This window comes from Oryzias latipes, chromosome 18, assembly GCF_053564925.1.
Source record: "Oryzias latipes strain Hd-rR chromosome 18, Olatipes_Hd-rR_3.1".
Lineage (NCBI taxonomy): Eukaryota > Metazoa > Chordata > Actinopteri > Beloniformes > Adrianichthyidae > Oryzias > Oryzias latipes.
Genome location: NC_136254.1, coordinates 22,528,447 through 22,544,945, shown reverse-complemented (window position 1 = coordinate 22,544,945; position 16,499 = coordinate 22,528,447). Strand labels below are relative to the sequence as shown.

Here is a 16,499-nt window from a genome sequence, read left to right as displayed (position 1 = left end):
CTGAAATGTGTTGAATCGCATGAAAACGGCAAACATTAAAGTCGGAGCAACATGTGTTCCTCAGGGGCCACCGGTCCTTACCCCCGCTGCCTCTTTCACCCTAAATCAGAGCTGCACGTGACAAATGCATGAAAAAAAACATTTTGGCTGCTTTTCTATTCTGTCTCCAAGCAACCATTTCATTTTTGGACAAGTCTATGTCATTTTTAAAAGAACTTACAAAAGTTAATTTTTTGGTTTCCTTGGCAACTGAGGTGTTTTGTTAACCACACCCACAGTTCATATCCTATGTCATATCCTATGTTTTGCACTTTCACAATATTCTGGTAAAAAATGTACGAGCAACAGGGAAACGCCAACCTTTGCAAGCGTGCCGTTCAAAATCTACAAACTTTATTATCAACGTTTTTTTTCTTCTTCCATGTAGCTTCCCAATGATGGATCAGTAGTGATGAGGTGATAGAACAAAACTCCTAGGAGGATTTTCATTTGTAGAAGGTGCTAAAGGTACATTTTTTTGGGGGATCCATCTTCCTAAGGTCAAAGGTCAACAAAACTTCAGCCATAGTTGTAGACTTAAGCCAGCAGGATTTGTATGAAATTTCATGAAGATCACTCAAACAAAAGATTTTTTTCCCCATATTGTGAAAAAAAGTGAAAATTAAAAATCATCAAAAAAAAGTGACTTGCACTTGCATGGCTTTTAAAAAAATTAATCCAAATTGGTCCAATGAATATTCAGTGGAGGGAGATGCTAAAAGGTGAACAACAACAACAATGGTCCACGAATCAAAACGTGAATCATCCAACTAACTTTGTGGTCCAAAGTACCATAGTCTGATTCTTTTTTACCAATATTTTTATTTTTCATTTGACATTTAAGATTATAAATGAAAATGCTGTTTAACAGAGAAAGTCTTTTTTCGCTGTGGATCACCTTTAGCCAATTGTAATTAACCTGATGTGGTGGAAGCTGGTTTGTGACGTCTGTTTGTTTGCAGCAGATGTACTGGTATATAAAAAGGCAAAGGCGAGCACAACAGGAAGAAAGCTTTGACTACGTCTCGATCAATTTGGACCTTTTTTACCAACGTGATCTCATTGGTATCTTTGCTTTTCTACCTATACTGCTGTTACTCCCCTCCCAGAACTAGATCGATTTTTTAATATGTACCTTTGACATCCTAAATATTCAGATTGAACTTTTATTTTAATACTTGATACTTATCAATAGTTTTTTTTTTTTTCCTGCGTTAGTTTGTTTAAATTAAACTTAATAATAACTATTTCTTTTAAAAGGCTGCTAGAAGTTGAAGCTGGGGTAACTATGGTGCACTGGGGTTCTGTCCTCTTTCCTTTTTTACTTCTACCCTTCCTCTCCTCTATTCTTGATCATAATTTATCATTTAGTTCTCCATGCCTCTGTTTGGTGCAGTGCGATTCATGTATTGTCCCTCTTTTCCTCTCCCCTCCTGGGGAGTGGGAGTGCTTCCAGACTCCAGTTGGCTCATCCGTGCTCCAGTTCCTGACCGTTTACCTCGCCTTTGCTCCTGCTCCTACACCTGGCTGTGGATCCTGCCTCTGGCTCATCTCTGGCTCGTCTCTGCTCTGTACCTGACCGAGTACCTCGTCTCTGCTCCTGCTCCTACACCTGGCTGTGGTTCCTGTCTCCGGCTCGACTCGCGCCTTTGACTGTCCCGATAACCACGGCTGGATGAAGCTCGTCTGCTGGACTTTTATATATGTAGTTGTAGATTTAGATAAGTTAATTCTTCTCTAAGATTTCTGGTAAATCGCCTGTCCGTCCTGGGGGAGGATCCCTCCTTCATGTGGGCACCCCTGAGGTTTCTTCGTTTTTTCCGGAATCCGGTTTTTTTGGGAGTTTTTCCTTACCGCGAAGGGGGGTCTAAGGGCAGGGATGTCAGTATAGCTTAGTCAGTTTGTTAGTTCATTTTAGTATTTTTCTATTGAACTCTTTGTATTCGTGATCCTTTTGATTTCATGTTTTACTTCGAAGCCCATCGAGACGACTGTTGTTGTGATTTTGGGCTATACAAATAAAATTGAATTGAATTGAATTGAATTTTACACTAGGTGGAGGCCTTTTGGTATTTTTTGCCTCTCCCATCACTTTATTGCCTTTCAATCATTGTCTTGCTTGTGTTTTAAATGTGCAAAAACAATAAATTAAACTAGACTTTCGTTTAATCCATCAGTTGTATAGGTATAGAGTCCAGAGGTGGGGGCTCCTTTCACCTTTTTACCTTTGTACCAGGGTTTTTCACATAATTCACTGCTGTCATTTCACAGGAAATTGAAAGATTTTATGTCTGCATTTTTGTATGTAGTTAGAATAATGTTGTGGTGGTGCAACATATTCTGCAAGTACGCAACATTTTTCAATATTATATTCTAAAAGATCTTCCAAACCAACAGCAGATCTTTCAGGAATGTCAACGGTGACTGAATCTGGATGAAATGCGGCGGCAGTCTTTTGTAGTTGCCCCCTTTTTCACCCTAGGCAGACGTGTGTGGCCCAAACAGTCAACAGGTCAAATTCATCTCCATCTGAAGCTTGAAAGATCCGTTGGAACTCTCTGAACTCACCGGTCTGCAGCTCGGACCACAGCTCTCCAGTGCCGCTTTCCACCAGGAAGGTCCTGCTGTGTCTGGATCGTCTCAGCTGCTCCCTCGCTGCACATACAAAACAAAACACCAAAAATAAAGCATCTTTGGTGTTTTTAACATGTTCTTGTTGTATTTTTTCCAATGATGGTGGACATGGATAAAGAAAATCAAGCTTAAAATTGCATTTCTGATTATGCCTTTATTCAAAATGTTATGAATCAGGAGCAGAGGAAAAAAGTGAGCTGTTAGAAAAAGCTTTTAGGTGTGAAGCAGAAGCAACTACGGTAAACCACAAGCTCCCTGCTTGAATACATTTCTAATAAACTACTGCTGCTCTGCAGAAACTAAGTCCTAGAAAACAACACAAGGTTTTTTGATTTTGGATTAATAATAATTAAAAGACCACTGGGAACTCTTTAATAACAGATCAAAAGATCTGTTATTATCTGAGGTAATAACTGTTACCTCCGATATTACCTCAGTAATAACTGAGGGAATAACTGTTAGGTATCTGAGCTAACAAAACAGTTATAGCTTGATGTCCTGTGCTCTAGCTTTTGGAAGGCAAACTTTGTTTTTTTTATGTCATCATGTAAATACTCAACAAACAAACATAGAATGCAAAAAAAACAAACAAAAAAACAACAACAACAACAAATGAAAATCAATACACTGTCTTGCTCTCTGTTTTAGGAAAACCGACCTACGGGGTTGGCTGCGAGTGGTAAGTAACCCAGCAGTCTTAATTTTTTCTGGTAGGACATCACACAGTTCACGCGCCGGATAGTTCATTTGGTTAAATATTTGATTGACAGATTTACTCGCTGTCAAGTGGTAGGGGTGCGGCTTTCCAACAAGCTCACTCCTGATTGGTGAGAGTTGTTGCCATGGAATCAATGGCTGAGACAGACATCTTACTAACGATGTCTGGCTCCAACATGGCAAAAAAAAGCAACTGTAATTCGATAGACTTCACTACTTTGGAGCAGGAGATAAGCTGTTTTCTATGGGTGATGTCACACTCACTTGGTCCATTTCTCATGTTAAGTCAATACACAAGCCTGTGTAAAATGCCTTGTTCTTGTGGTTTTTGGAACCAGTTTAGTGTCTGACCACATTTTGGTTTACCCCATCTGTACCTCTGCATCAGCTGTGAGCTGTTCTGGATTGAGGCCTTGGACCAGCCTATGGATTCCCCCTGTCTCCCCTCTCCTGAACTAGATCTTCACATTGGACTCTATCCTTTCACTCGCTTCAAGCCCCGTGCCAGATCTCCCCTCTGTCTTCTCCAACCTCTCATTTTCCTCCTTCCTACCACCTTAGTATAGTTTCTCAAGTTGGTGTTCATTAGATAATCTGAGAAATCCCAGACATAGATGGCTGTCTCTCTGGCCTCAAGTTCCTGCACGGCTCCAGAGCAGTCCACAACTAAACATCTGAAAATAAACTCGTTCTTTCCTTTTAATCTTTGCTCCTTGGGGTTCAGTTGTGTTGCACCTTAAATCCTGACAACATAGCTCGGATTGTGGTAGCTACGGTACTTGAGACTAAATATAAACACATATCTGTAAGAGCCTATTTTAAAGCCAAAAGAAAACATTTCTCTGTTTTGAAAGAACACATTTGTCAAGTTATTCTTGTTGTTGGCTTCTGAACAAAGAAACCCTGGTGGCCTCAGCATTTGTTGCAAAAGTTGTGCACGGTAGCAACTATGGCTTCTGTTGAAAGTGTGCTTGCATGGTTTAAGCTGCAGAGCAATTCACAGCTCTGTCAGGATCCTCTTCACCTCCCACACCTACAGGTTGACGATCTGCTCACGTGCTCCCTATCAGCTCATCAGTTCCACACAAGGAGCACTGGTCCACGCACCGTGTGCAGGGTTGGGGGGATTGAAAAAAATGAGAAATCCACATGACATGTCTGCGTCTCACCCACATCACCCTTACATGTTGCGTAAGTGTTTTCTACGACCTTTCGCCCGCAGCATGCTCGCAGAAAGAAATGTCCATGAACATTTTTGCTCTACAGGCTCATAAGCGCTTTACAACCTTAATATTTCCTGGAGGCCACCTGCATGGACCGTACAGGTTTGCCAATTTTCCACCTGCAGACAGCCCCTCTCCACACGTAAAGGCAGTTGTGACAAAGGAACAAAAATCAGAGGACTAATAAGAACTTCAGCTTTTCTAGCTGTTGATTCAAATTTGAATATCCACAACAATAAGATTACATATACAAAATATTGCCTCAACAAATAATTTCCTCCTGCTTTGCAAAGAAGTTGGCGTTTACAGTGGATGTAAGCGTTTAAAAACAATCAAAATGGACAAAATGCACATGTTTTTGACCCTTTTGGTTATATTTTTTTTAACCATTTTTCTTCATTAATGATACATTTTTACAGAAATTTGTGAGTGCTCTGCCATTCTGCAAGCACTCCAAGTCATCACCATCTTTCAGCATCCCACAATACTTTGCTGGTTTCCAAACATTTCGTGTAAAAACTCTAAATGTACCGGCCAGGCTCCACTGTTTGTTTGACTAAAATCTCCATTCAAAGCAGCTCAATCTGGAACATAAACAGCATCACTTTCAGCCTAATGAGGCCTTTCTAATCTTAACTTTTTTTTTTTTTTTTGAGGCACAGCACTTCCCTACACTTCTGCTTGGAGTCACATAAATCTTTGGATCTGAGTCAAACAAAAGCAAGGAATGTGCTTTTGCATGACAAGAGCGTTTCGCTGGCGATGGAGACCACCTTAGGCTTTGGTTTGCTTTATACAGACACCCAAGCCCTTTGATTGACAGCTGAGAGTGTGGACCAAGCTCCAACAAAAACACATCACCATGACAGTCCGTTTAACAGAGCCAATGCATGAAATGTGACATGATGACTTCCAAAAATGAACACAATAGTTTATTGTGAGGCTGAAAGAAAGCTTTTTGAAAAAGTGGGCAGAAGGTGTTTTGTGATTCACGACCACATACCAAGTGTTTCTAATTTGTTTCTATAAACCACACCAGAACTACAGCCTGTAAAAAAGTTGAACGAGAGTCAAAGGTAACATGAGATGGGTGGCCAAACGAAAACAAAGAAAAAGAACGTGTGTTTACGGTGAAGAAAGCCAAGCGCTTCGGGTTGTTTCAGGGTCCTGGATGACGCAGGAGGTAATGCATGCCTGTGTAAATGAAGCTGAGAAAAGACCACTGCAATTTCTTGTTTGCCGGTGTTTTTGTTGGGGCTGATGAGCTGGAGTCTGGAAACTATTTGAAACAGCAGAGAAGAAAGTGCACAAGTGTGTTTCTGTGTTAAGGATTCCTGGGGCGCTGTCTTCAGTGTCAAACAAAGGTGGAGGAATATCTAAAGATAGTTGACCCTGCATCAAGTTTGGAAAAGAAAGTGGGATATGGGGGAGAAAATGCAAAAGAAAGGGGGAGTCAAAAGCGTGGAAGGGGTGAGATCATGGTCTTACTGCACCTTGTTCCAATTACAATATCCTGTGTTTAGAGTGTGTGACTGTTCTTTGTGTGCGCCTCACTGCCTGCACATGCATAAGTGGGCCTTTGAAGGGAATTTTAGACGCTGTTCACTCATTGAATCATGCATTTTTCTTCTTGTTTTCTTCTGCAATGCATGTTTGTGTTCCGTTGTAGACAATGGTATAACATTTGCATCCAATTTTAACTTTGCAATAAAGATATTGCGAATGCTTCATCACTGTAAAGTCAAAAATTGAACAAAGGAAAATTAATTTTGAAAAACTCTAAGTCGTAAACACCAACTCTGATGAAATAGCATTTTTGATGTTTTTAACATGTTTTTGTGGTATTTTTCTCGTGATGGAGAAATATATAAAGAGACTTGGGCTTAAAATGGCTTTCATGAGTATTTCTTTATTCAAACCATTGTGAATTAGGAGCAGATGAAAAAATGATGCTGAAAAAAGATTGTATTTTCTACATACACCTGTGTGTATATGTGGAAAATACATGGGCGGGCAACTAGCTCCCTGCTCTGCTCCATTCTGATGCATCTACGTCTTCGTATTCCTCGTCTCAGCCGGCATCTGGCTCAAACTGTACAGCTGGATAGCTCCAATCTTGCTCGCCACTTTTGTTGCACCGGTAATGTTAGGTTTGGGAGTTTGAGGGGCTGTAAGTAAGCAGGAGAGTGTCTAAACAAACAGCTCTCCGTTATGGTGATGAGGAGAGGAGGTGGGGTTGCTCTGCACCAACAGCCCCGTCCACAACTCAGAGGCAGATTTCGGATAAACTCCTGGCGCTCTGCTGAAACTATGTCCTTAAAAACAACAGTTTTTTTGTTTTTTGGCTAAAAACAGCATAATCATTATTAAAAAGACCATTGGGAACGCTTCAGATCAAAAGATGATTGAAGTGGGTCTTTAAGGGTTTGGCACAAATATTGGCCTGGAAACCAATAGTGCCAAAACTTCTTAAATTCCACATTCACAGGTTAGATAGGCAAGTCAAAATTAAACTGTTTTCTCCAAGAAAAAACATTTTACATTGATTTTTTGCAAACTATGACGATTTTTGAAAAAATTGAAACTTGGGAGATGAAGCACGCCAAAGCGTCATGGGCCAAACAGCAGGGCTGTTTCTGGACTCTCAAACATATTTATGACAGGCAGCAGTGGATGCAGTTTCTTGCTCCCCAGAGAGAAACACAGCTGGGAAAGTTTGTTTGGGCTCAATAATAGGCCCAAATGTGTTTTTGGTGAAAATAAATTTATGCTTGTATGTTATATTTGTCACGTTAGAAGTTTAAAACCCAATCTAAAGATTTCATTCCAGTAAAAATATGACCATACTGCTACTCTGTCCGAAAAAAAAGTTGCTTAGGGGAATACAGTGACGGAAATAAGTATTTGATCCTTTGCTTACAAGGGATCAAATACTTATTTCTATATTTTTCTCATCATGCAATTGCTATGATAAGTTAAAAAAACCTTCCTTTTTTCTTTCCTGCCTTATGTTTTCTGCTCTGTATGTACTTGCTCCCCATAAACCATATGGTCTGCTTAAAGATGTGTGTCCATACACAACCCTGACACACACAAAACTGCAAAGTAACTTGGGCCAAACATTTGGGCAACAATTTTACCCTCGGCACCAGCTTTTTTCTCCCCTCTGAATACACACAAATGTGTCTTTTACACAAACCACAATCCCTGAAGGAATCCAAACATTTCCAGGAACAAATTGTGGTTTCATGCTTGTGCTAAGGAGCTACTCCACAGAACCAAAACAAATGCAGAAGAAGCGCTTGCTGACCTTGTCTGAAGCTGGAATCGAAGGGCCTGGAGCCATCAGCATCCAGGCCGTTTGTGATTGGCTGCAGGCTCAGGTCAATCACCTGGTGGAGGCGGAGCTTCCGGCAGTAAATGGAGGCAGCTTCAGGTTCCAGGGCAATGAGAAGCTGTTCAGGACATTCAGGGGAAATAAGACCAGCCTGATGAACACAAAGAGAGGACATAAGTGACTTGAAACAGCAAAAAGTTCATATTTTTAATTTAATTTTGTGGTGATGACAATACAACAAAAAATAAAGGACACTTTGTTTGTCCAAGAATCTTTGGTTGAAACATTATATTTCAGAAGAGGGCAGGAGAACTTGTGGGGACCAGATCCTTAAGAAAAGGACAAACACATGGAGGTAAAGACATTTGACAGCTGTGAGGTATAAACATGTACAAAAGATATAAACATGAAAGATGGGAGCATATGTGACAAATCAAATAACTTTAAGTTTGGATTATAAAAAGGAGGCGATTTACATCAGGATTGGTCCTGAAGATGGGAGTAGAGTGGAATTGCTCTAACAATATGCGTGTGTGTGCAGGGCGGGGGTCTGCACTCCACTTCCTGTATTTGTATGCCGGTCTCCCTTATTGTTCAGTCCTAATGACATCACCACCAGGAAGAACACACGCCCGACAGCCTCAAGCCAGGAGTGTGTGTGCATGTTATCGATGTGCGTGTGAAGGTGCATTTTGGTTTTCTGCACTCTGAAGGGAGCACCTGTTTGATAGTTAACTGTTTAACCTGCATGTGAACTGAAGAAAAAGTGTGACCTGGTTGACCTGACCATGGTTGCGTGTCGCAGTTGCGAGTACAAGTTCTCGTAGAAACGCTTCGCACAAGTTGTTATAACATATGTGGCTGAAGGAGGATGGGCGTGTGTTGATAGGGAAGCATGTATGCAGACGACAGGCTGATTTACGTGTACAGTGTAGATCTTTCATGGGAAATTTCTGTCACTCCTTGTCCCATGCTTCTTATGCTGTATTTCTTTTCACCTTCACATCATTCCTTTGTAGATTTCATCTATCAAAACTCCATTAAGCTAAAAAACCCAAACACCAGAATCCAGGTAGGGTTGCCTCACACCAAGGAATTGGTGCTGAACCTTGCTGGAGCACATTTGGCTATTTTGTCCATCTCCTTCCTTGCCAGCCGTCTTAGGAGAAGATGCTGGTGTTTTATATACCTCCATACAGCAGGTGGCAGTATGGACACTTTCATCAGTTTACTATTTGCCCTGTAAATGCAATGAAGAAGGGATTGCAGGGGGCAAAGAAAAACAAAAGTAATCTTAGGTTGCATTTGCACAAGGAAAGTCTTTTGTGTTGTTTTGAATGGGCACAATTGCTCATGAGTTACACGTTTATCCGTTTTGAACACTTCTACACCTGCATATTTTGGAGCAAAATGGATTAAACTAACTAAGATATCCCAAAGCTTCTCACTTGAGGGTAGTTACCGAGCTCTGACCAAAATAAAAAAATAAAAAATATTAGAAAGATAACTAGCTCATCTCGGGGGCCTTTGCGCTTCTTTCTTATTTGTCTTTTGACTGCTTCTCTTGGGGATCTTCAACAGCTACCATCTAAAACTACTTGGAGTATGCACCTTCAATCACAACAACCATCCTTTTATCGTCCTTCACTACATCCAGGAACCCCCTTTTGGGTCTTCCTCTAGGCTTCTTTCCTGGAAGTTCCAACCTCAGCATCCTTCTATCGGCACAATCACTGTTCCTCCTTTCAATCTGCTTCCCTGTATTTATCTTCAAAACATCCAACATGAGCTGTTCCTCTAATGATCTGGTGATCCTATCCATCCTCTTCACTCCGATAGGGAATCTCAACATCTTCATCTCTGCTACTTCCAGCTCTGCCTCCTGTCTCTTTCTCAGAGTGTCTGGAGCAAAAATATGGCTGCTCTAATCCCAGAAGCCCCCAGACAACTGTGTGTTAATAAACACCTGCACATCTTCACTACACAATGCTGACCCACCAAATTATTTCCAGCTTTTCCGTAATCCATGGTTTTCTTTTTCTTTGTAATTCACATTTCTATTTTTCTCTCTTTGGTGTGCTTCCAATTCTTGGTCTATGGAAAGTCCAGTTGCATCAATACTCATGTGAATAACTTCTGTTTACAAGTGACTTGAGGGCTTCGCTTCCAAGCTACCATGTTAGGGATAACATGTTTGATTTTCTACAGAGTTTGGGTGAGTTTTCCCATTTTCCAAAACAAACCAAACTGTCCATGGAAATGAAACCCAATGCAAATCACCCTCTATGGAGATAGACATGCTGTTTTCCCCTCAACATGTCTTGTAGAGCACAAAATCATGTTCCGTTTAATGCAAAACAACTTTAAAAAAGTGACATCAGCTACAGGGCAATTGGCGTCATGGCTTTGAAGAATTGGGCTAATCCATTCTGTGCTGAATCTACTAAATTGTCACTCCAAGCCAACCATTGGACAGTTCAGTTTTTCACGTCTGAGCAGGAAACAGAGCGATTGCTTTCACCAAAGAACCACACTGTTCTACCTGGTGTGATTGCGCCCTAAATGAACGAAACTCCCCAAGAACAAGACAGTCTAGTTAAATCATGTCTTAAATCTGAAAAGGCAGTTCATTTCAGAGGAATGTTTGGTAATGGTTGGTTTCAGGGACGAGGTGACCCTCCCACACTAAATCAACATTGTCTTTTAATTGCAAAAGTATTTTGGGGCTGTGTTCAGAGCTCTGAGCTCTGAGCTCTGAAGGTCAATGGCTGCTTTACTGTAGATATTTCAGTGTGTTTCCTACCAAGTATGCAGCCTCTCTCATGAACTGTTTGGCAGGTTGTCTCCATACTGCAGGAACAGTGATCACCCATCGGATCTCCTCACCCTCCAATACAGAAGACGACTGGTCTTTCACTTCCTGAAAAGTCCGACCAGAGAGATTTCGTTTAGTTCAACTTGACAAAACACCAGCAACTCGTTATTTGGTGGAGTGCGGCATATTTCCCATTTTTATGATGGAAGCTGTACCTTTAAAGCGTGTTGTCTGAAGAAGCGAAGAGCATGGGCAAACACCTCAATGGCCCTGACCCTGCGGCCATTTACCGCCTCCAGCTCCGTCTCCATGCTGAGGTCCTGCAAAGGAAGCAACAGAAAACTTTTAAAGCTAACTTTTAAGGACCCTCTCTAATTGTTTGTAAAGTGTTCCCAGTGGTGTTTGAATTATGATTTGATAAAAAAAAAAATAACCTGACATTTTGTAGGACATAGTTTCTGCAGAGCGGCAGACGTTCATTAGAAATTTGCCTCTGAGTCGCGGGCAGGACTGTTGGTGCAGAGCAACCCCGCCCCCAATCCCCTGGTCTTACCAAAAACTCAGACCAGGGAGCTTTTGGTCAGACCATTGTTTTTTTTACATTACAGATAACGCCTTCTCGAACGGCATCTTTTCATCTACTCCTGATTTACAACAATTTTAATACAGAAATACAAAAATATATCCAATTTTAAGCTTTATATTCTTCACACATGCCCTCCATGATCAGAAAAATGCCACAAGAGCACGTTAAAAACAAAGTGGTTCTTTAATAATGTTAGAAAAACCATCTTTTTTTCAATAATGCTGAAACATTTAACCCTGAGACAGACTGGCGACCTGTCCAGGATGTCCTCTGCTTTTGCCCACGTGTGGCCGGGATAGGCTCCAGCAGCCTCGTGACCCCGAAAGGGACAAAACGGGTTTAGAAGATGAATGAATCAATGAATTAATGAATGAATGAAACAAACAACGGCTTAAAATTTTTCAGTTTCCATCACATTTAAAACACTGTTAAAACCTTAAATTTTCCGTCAGCCAAAACAGTTAATGTTCCTTACACTGGTGCTATGGATCTTCATTTTGAATTTGTCAAAGTACAGCCAGTGCCGGGCCTCTTCAGGATCCAAGTCATGGTAGAAATCTCGTGCAGCGAATCCAAAGCTGTGGAACCTCAAATCCGGGGTCAGCAGGAGACATGTGGGGCTCTTCTGGTTGGCCACTCCAGGATCCCCACCTTCCCAGCGTCTGCACGCACCACAGTCAGAAAAGATGGACAGCTTAAAAACGAAACGGAGGAGCGGAGCCTTACTTCATCATGTGTATAGCCTCTGAGTCTTGAGTGAAGCTGAAAGCATAGCCGCTGGAGGTTGTCCCAAAGTCTATCGCCACAACAACGGAGAACGGACAGCTCATCCTGGGCCTGATCTCCACCCTCTGTAGAAAAAAAAAGGCAAAACATAAGTGTTCATATATACAAATTATTTTTTGGTTTAACGACTATAAAGACCCACTCCAGTCATCTTTTGATCTGTTGAAAAAGTGTTTACAGTGATCTTTTATTTATGATTATTCCTTTTTTGGCCAAAATCAAAAATCCTGTGTCATTTTCTAAGTAGTTAATTGAATCGGTTAGTTCAAAAGGGGCCCAAGTCCACAATTTTTCCAAATAGAGATATTATATGTTCTATGGTCTTCAAGGGAAAAGCTGTCTGATTATGTGCAAAAAAGTCCCAAGTCTGTTGTGATGTATTGACTATGCTTGACAATTAAAATGCATCAAGTGCAAAATTCCTACCAATGCACGGGTTTAGCTTTATCCCATAGATGGCAGCACCAGTTATCCAATATGGGAGCACCCCTGTTTAATTCAAGAAGGGCCCAAGTCCAGGGACTTCAGTTTGCTAGTCCTCTGAAATTATAAAAGTGAGGTGCTTCATATTATAGCATTTGTAAGCTATAAACTGGTGCTTAATCTGGGTAAAGTATTAATCATTTGGTGTAGCCTCCCTTTCAGCTATACAGTTCAAATCATTTCCTGGAAAAACAAACCTCTTGGACTTTTGAACTAACCGATTCAATTAGAAATTCACCTCTGAGTTGTGGGTTGTAGCCTGCCTTTATTTACATCAGCCCTTTGTTTGCAAAAATGGCGAGCAATATTGGAGCTATCCAGCTGTACAGTTTGAGCCCAGATGCCATCTCGGACGAGGACAGCTAAGAAGTGGGTGGATCTATTTATCTGCAAGTGGATGCATCAGAATAGGGCGGAGCAGAGAGCTTCTGATTGCAGCTTTTACCCAACAACTATAACCTTCTAAAAACAACAGTTTTTTCCTCTGCTCCTGATTCATCGCCCATCTCTGAACACCTCATGGTGAAATACCACGTTAAAGGTGGTCATTTTTGTAATTGTAGACTTCCCTGTGTCCATTCCCTCCCTTCTCACTGAAGTTAGAGCTAGCTTGACGGTTTCTCATTTCTTTGCCACAGATTCTTGTTTTTGGAATTTAAACTCTGTGTTTAAGTCTTGATATAACCCACTAATGACACGTAGACCATGTGGGTCTCTGGGACTCTTCTTATAGAGCTCTATATAAAGGCAAGAATGTAAGAAATAACAATGGGTGTGTCACCGGTGATGGTGAGGGTGTGAGGGGGGTGATGCTGCAGTCATTTCTGGCGATGGCAGGTGAGCCTGGGATGGAGGTCCTTTCACCTACAAAATGAATAAAAAGTGATATAACACACTTGATCTGGATTGTTCCATAGACTAAGATAAATGTAATTAACAGGAATGACTGGAATGTAGCTGGAATCTGGCGTGAGCCTTATTGCTAGGTGGGAGAGGGACACAAAAGGTCAGGAACATGTCAACACTTTTAGAGAGTTTCAAATGTGTGGGTGTGTGTGTGTGTGTGTGTGTGTGTGTGTGTGTGTGTGTGTGTGTGTGTGTGTGTGTCTCACCTAGTATCTGCAGGCTGCTGGAATCTGGCTGCACCTCATCAGCCATCTTCACAGGAGCCAGGGTCTGCAGAAGAACACAAACCCCAACTTTGTACTCAGACTTAAATGGGTCTGTTTGAGTCTTGGAGTGACATGTATTCACTGCATAAATGAAATACAAAAAGAGAAAATTCCACAAACGTACATTTCCAATGGGCGTATGCTTTTTCATTAAACACAACAACATACTAGGTTTGTCCTCTGACAGCTTTCAGGAAGGGATGTCTTAATCACATTTAACTCATATGTTGTTCATGTGGCACTCTCCAGCTACAAGTGTTGAAACTAATTGTGACACATGGTTTGCTTTTGGTGCCTTTTGTCAGAAACAAGCAAGATATCAGCACTTAGCCAGGATAACAAAGAACCAACTCAAGCCAAACCTGTAAATTCTTTTTTTTTAACATCTAGATTTGAGGTTTCGTGGCTCAAGCATTTCTTCAGTTTTCATTACTCCTCTATTTTGGACCTAAAAATAACTAAACTGTCACATTTTTTCTCTTTTTTTTAAACATTTGTCTTAGATTTTGTACCCAAAGGATCATTGTTATGCAGTTAAAAAAGGACAAGCACATTAAAAAATGATTATTTCATTGAGGTCATATATTTATTCAACCCACTCTGAATGAAAATATGTTTTCATCTGCGTTTTTACCATGTTCTTGTGTCATATTTCTGATGATTGAGGACACATGTAAATAAAATGAAAATTAAAATGTCTTTATTTGAATTGCTGTGAATCAGACGAAAAACTGCTGTTTTAAAAAAAGAGCTTATCTGAGATGTAGAAAACATCCGCACCCGCTCCATTCTGATGCATCCACTTGGAGACTAGATCCATGTACATCTTTGTTTTCCTGGTCTGAGCTGGCATCTGACTCAAAACTATACGTCTGGATAGCCCAGATATTGCTTACCATTTTTGTTGCACTACTAATATTGAGTTGGGAGTGTGAGGGGCTTTAAGTTAGAAAGAAGGCATGTAGATAGAGAGCTCTCAGCAATGGGGAAATAAGGGAGGGGGGTTCCTGCCCACAACTCAGAGTTGCTCCGCAGAAGCTGTGTCCTAGAAAACAACACTGATTTTTTCATTTTGGCCAAAAATGCCCTACCGTTGATTATAATTAAGTGACCACTGGGAATGCTTTTAAAATAGATCAAAAGATTATCTGGTCTTTAATCTGATCTTTGGACATTTGCATATTGACATAAGTGCAAGGTACAGTACAGGAATATGAAGATAATCAACTTTGAGAAACAAAAAAACTTGATCCCCTTTTTATGGTTTTAATCAAGCAAGAATCTTTTTGGTGAATCGGTTGGTGAATGTTTTACCACCTTTATTTAAGCATCTTGTTTGCGCCTTTTTCTAATTTCAAAAAAGCATTTCCAGTTTGGTACAAAGGAGGATTTAAATCTAAACAGGAAACAGGTTAAAAATCACTTTTGTTTTTCTGCAGGAAGTTTATAAATGATAAATGCTCTCAATGTTTTTTTTTTGAGAAACTTTACTTTTAATAGAGAAAAAAAACTTTGAAAGTGTACAAGGCAAGCTTTCATTAGCTTTTGTCTTTATTGTGCCTTTCAAATCACTTTGATTTCAAATTTGTGTTGCATAATCTGCATCAGATGTCTGCATCAGATGGAACATGCTGCTTTTTCTGGTGCACTTTTATCTTTCAAGAGTCTCATGAAACAGATGTCTGTGCTTCGTGAATGCATGCATGTGTGTGGGCTACACACAAGTCAGTAAATAAAAATAAAAATCCTGTTTATGCACACAGACCTCTACATACAATGATTCATTCGTCTGTCACATACATTTCTTTCTGCGACCTCAGCTTCCTTTCCCAGCATTCCACTGTGTGATGACAAATCCAGAGAGGATGAAATGCCACGCGCTTAAACCATCTTTTATCTGTCTCTGATCATCTCTTCAAGCTCAGTTTTTTTGTGGCTTTTTTACTGGACCAGCAGAACAAGTGAGACCTTACATCAGGGACAAAAAAGCTGTGTAAAATCAACAATAATAGTTCTTCTGGTTCCAAAATTTTAGAAAAACATGGAAAACATGTTGGAATCGTTTACAAAAAAAAGAATTTTCGGGAACTAATTATGCAATTATGTTGGATTAAGTCAAATTAAATCATGTCAAAGGCAGTTTACTGAAGAAAAAAAAGGTTCAACTTTGAGGACCCATACCTTTGTTAGTTGGACTCAACACTTAGATGCTGCCTTCTCCTACTAAAGAAGAAATGTTTTCCCAAAAACTGGAATTCTGCAAATGAGGAATCAAACTCCAAGGAGAGAGATGGATCAAAGAATGATAGGAAGAAATAGCTGCAGGATAAATCCTTGAAAACTCCTTGTTCAAAATGCAAAACGTCCCAGCTGTCAAGCAAGTAAACTTTCCAAAACTTGGAATTCCCAAATTGGACCAAAGCTTTGAGAGCGGAGTTCTGACTGGGGTTTGTGGGACTTAAGTTTCTGCAGCCGAGTGCTCCTTCTTTCTGCTCTGCTCTGACTGTCAGACAAAAGTGGTCTTACACGCACACACACACACACACAGCAACACACACAACTTTCAGTAGTGGGAGGGATGTGACAGCACATAAGGGGGGGAATGCTGGGGGATTTACCTCACCAGGAAAAAGTCAAAATGTGAGTCGGAGGCTGAGGGTGGATCCTGATTAAGTCATCTTTCACTCTCACTCATCTCCAACTCCTC

General features: G+C 40.6%; 1 protein-coding gene across 1 annotated transcript in view; it reads right to left on the bottom strand.

The window, feature by feature from the left end:
* The window catches only part of hspa12b (heat shock protein 12B), a 24,757-nt gene extending 8,258 nt beyond the window's left edge, over positions 1–16,499 (bottom strand). Inside the window, exons 1-9 of the mRNA XM_004079774.5 lie at positions 15,974–16,499; positions 13,733–13,796; positions 13,402–13,484; positions 12,078–12,202; positions 11,827–12,013; positions 10,981–11,085; positions 10,754–10,870; positions 7,924–8,101; positions 2,608–2,694 (exon numbers count right to left, since the gene is read on the bottom strand). Coding sequence (XP_004079822.1) covers positions 2,608–2,694; positions 7,924–8,101; positions 10,754–10,870; positions 10,981–11,085; positions 11,827–12,013; positions 12,078–12,202; positions 13,402–13,484; positions 13,733–13,778 — 928 coding nt within the window. The 5' untranslated portion in view covers positions 13,779–13,796; positions 15,974–16,499. The remainder of the gene's footprint in view (positions 1–2,607; positions 2,695–7,923; positions 8,102–10,753; positions 10,871–10,980; positions 11,086–11,826; positions 12,014–12,077; positions 12,203–13,401; positions 13,485–13,732; positions 13,797–15,973) is intronic.